At 63.2% G+C, this 1626-nt stretch overlaps 1 protein-coding gene across 1 annotated transcript; it reads left to right on the forward strand.

The window, feature by feature from the left end:
* Window positions 1-203: 203 nt before the first annotated feature.
* LOC109364436 (DDB1- and CUL4-associated factor 11) lies at window positions 204-1620 on the forward strand (the record flags this gene model as incomplete). Its single annotated transcript, XM_019611078.2, has 2 exons — window positions 204-390; window positions 1512-1620. Coding segments are annotated over exons 1-2 (227 nt in total), but the record flags the coding sequence as incomplete, so codon positions are not given.
* Window positions 1621-1626: the final 6 nt, after the last annotated feature.

Genomic DNA, 1626 nt, shown 5'->3' on the forward strand with positions numbered 1-1626 from the left:
ATGGGTCCCTATGGGTCTCTATGGGTCTCTATGGGTCCCTATGGGTCTGTATGGGTCCCTATGGGTCTCTATGGGTCCCTATGGGACTCTATGGGTCCCTATGGGTCTCTGTGGGTCCCTATGGGTCTCTATGGGTCTCTATGGCGTCCCTATGGGGCTCTATGGGTCTCTATGGGTCCCTATGGGTCCCTATGGGGCACTGCTGGTCACGTGACACCCCCCCCCCCCCGTAGCCATGGCAACCACCCCCCCTGCCCGGCGACGCGGCGCTGATGACGTACCGCGGTCACGCGGTGCTGCACACTCTGATTCGCTGCCGCTTGGCCCCGCCCCCCGGAAGTGAGGGGGGGCTCTTCCTGGGAACGGGCTGCGCCTCGGGGGCTGTGATTGGTAAGGGGGCGGGGCTCAGCTCCATTGGGTTACATGGAGTGGGCGGGGATAAACGGAGGGGGCGTGGCTTTTACCGGTTGGGGTTCTGTGGGGTGGGAGGGGCTTGAGGGGCGGGGTTTAACCCTATTGGGCTATTGAGGTCGAAGGGGCGTGGCTTAAATCCCCATTGGGTCGCATAGGGTGGGCGGGGCTCAAATGGGAGGGCGTGGCTTAGGTCTGTTCCACTCGATGGAGGGCGGGGCTTAAAGTGAGGGGCGGAGTTTACCGTATTTGGTTTGTTTTGGTGGGAGGGGCTTAGGTGAGGGGGCGGAGCTGGAAGCCGATGGGTTCCATTGGGGTGGGTGGAGCTTAAGATAGGAGGCGTGGCTTGACCTAATTGGTTTATATAGGAAGTGGGCGGGGCTTACGGTAAGGGGGCGTGACCTAATTTCCCACTGATTTCTATTGGTCAATGCAGTTAGGTGGTGGGCGGAGCTTAAGGGGAGGGGGCGTGGCCGGGTGGTCTCCCATCGGTTCCATGGCGTGGGGGCGTGGCCACAGGAGTGGGCGTGGCTACGTGACAAAAGGGGGCGTGTCCAGAACCAGTTCTGCCTATTGGGTGGGAAGGCCGGAAGTGGGCAGGAAACAAAGGGGGCGTGGTGTCGGACCGGAAGCTGCAGAGGGGGTGTGGCTTAATACTAATGGTTGGGGGCGTGGCCAAGGCGGGAGGCGTGGCTGTGAGAGGGGGCGTGGCCAAGTGCGTTCCCTGTATGGGGTTGGACAGACCGGAAGTAGGTGGGAATGAAGTGGGCGTGGCTTGCAGGCGGAATTAGAGGGCGTGGCTTAACGAGTCAACCCTATTGGTCGCTATGTGTGTGGGCGCGGCCTACTGAAGGGGGCGTGTCCAAAACCAGCGCTCCCATTGGGGTCGAGGGGGCGTGGCCTTTTTGCGGGCGTGGATCGGCGAGTGGGCGTGGCTACGAGAAAAGTGGGGGCGTGGCCATTCCCCGTCCTTCCTACGGGATGGACAGGCCGGAAAGGCGAGGGGAATGAATGAAGGCGGGGGCGTGGCTTCTGACCGGAAGTAGGGGTAACGTTGTCCCCGCCCCTCCCCCCCTGCCCCCGTACTGTCATGGCCGCAGTGTACGACGTGCTGACGGGCGCCGCCGTGCGGAGGTTGGCTCACCCCGGCGGCTGCGTCCGCGATGTCTGCTGGCACCCGGCTGGGGGGCGGCTCGTCAGCGCCTCGGTGCGTTG

The sequence above is a fragment of the Meleagris gallopavo genome, unplaced genomic scaffold (genome assembly GCF_000146605.3).
Source record: "Meleagris gallopavo isolate NT-WF06-2002-E0010 breed Aviagen turkey brand Nicholas breeding stock unplaced genomic scaffold, Turkey_5.1 ChrUn_random_7180001857112, whole genome shotgun sequence".
NCBI classification, from domain to species: domain Eukaryota; kingdom Metazoa; phylum Chordata; class Aves; order Galliformes; family Phasianidae; genus Meleagris; species Meleagris gallopavo.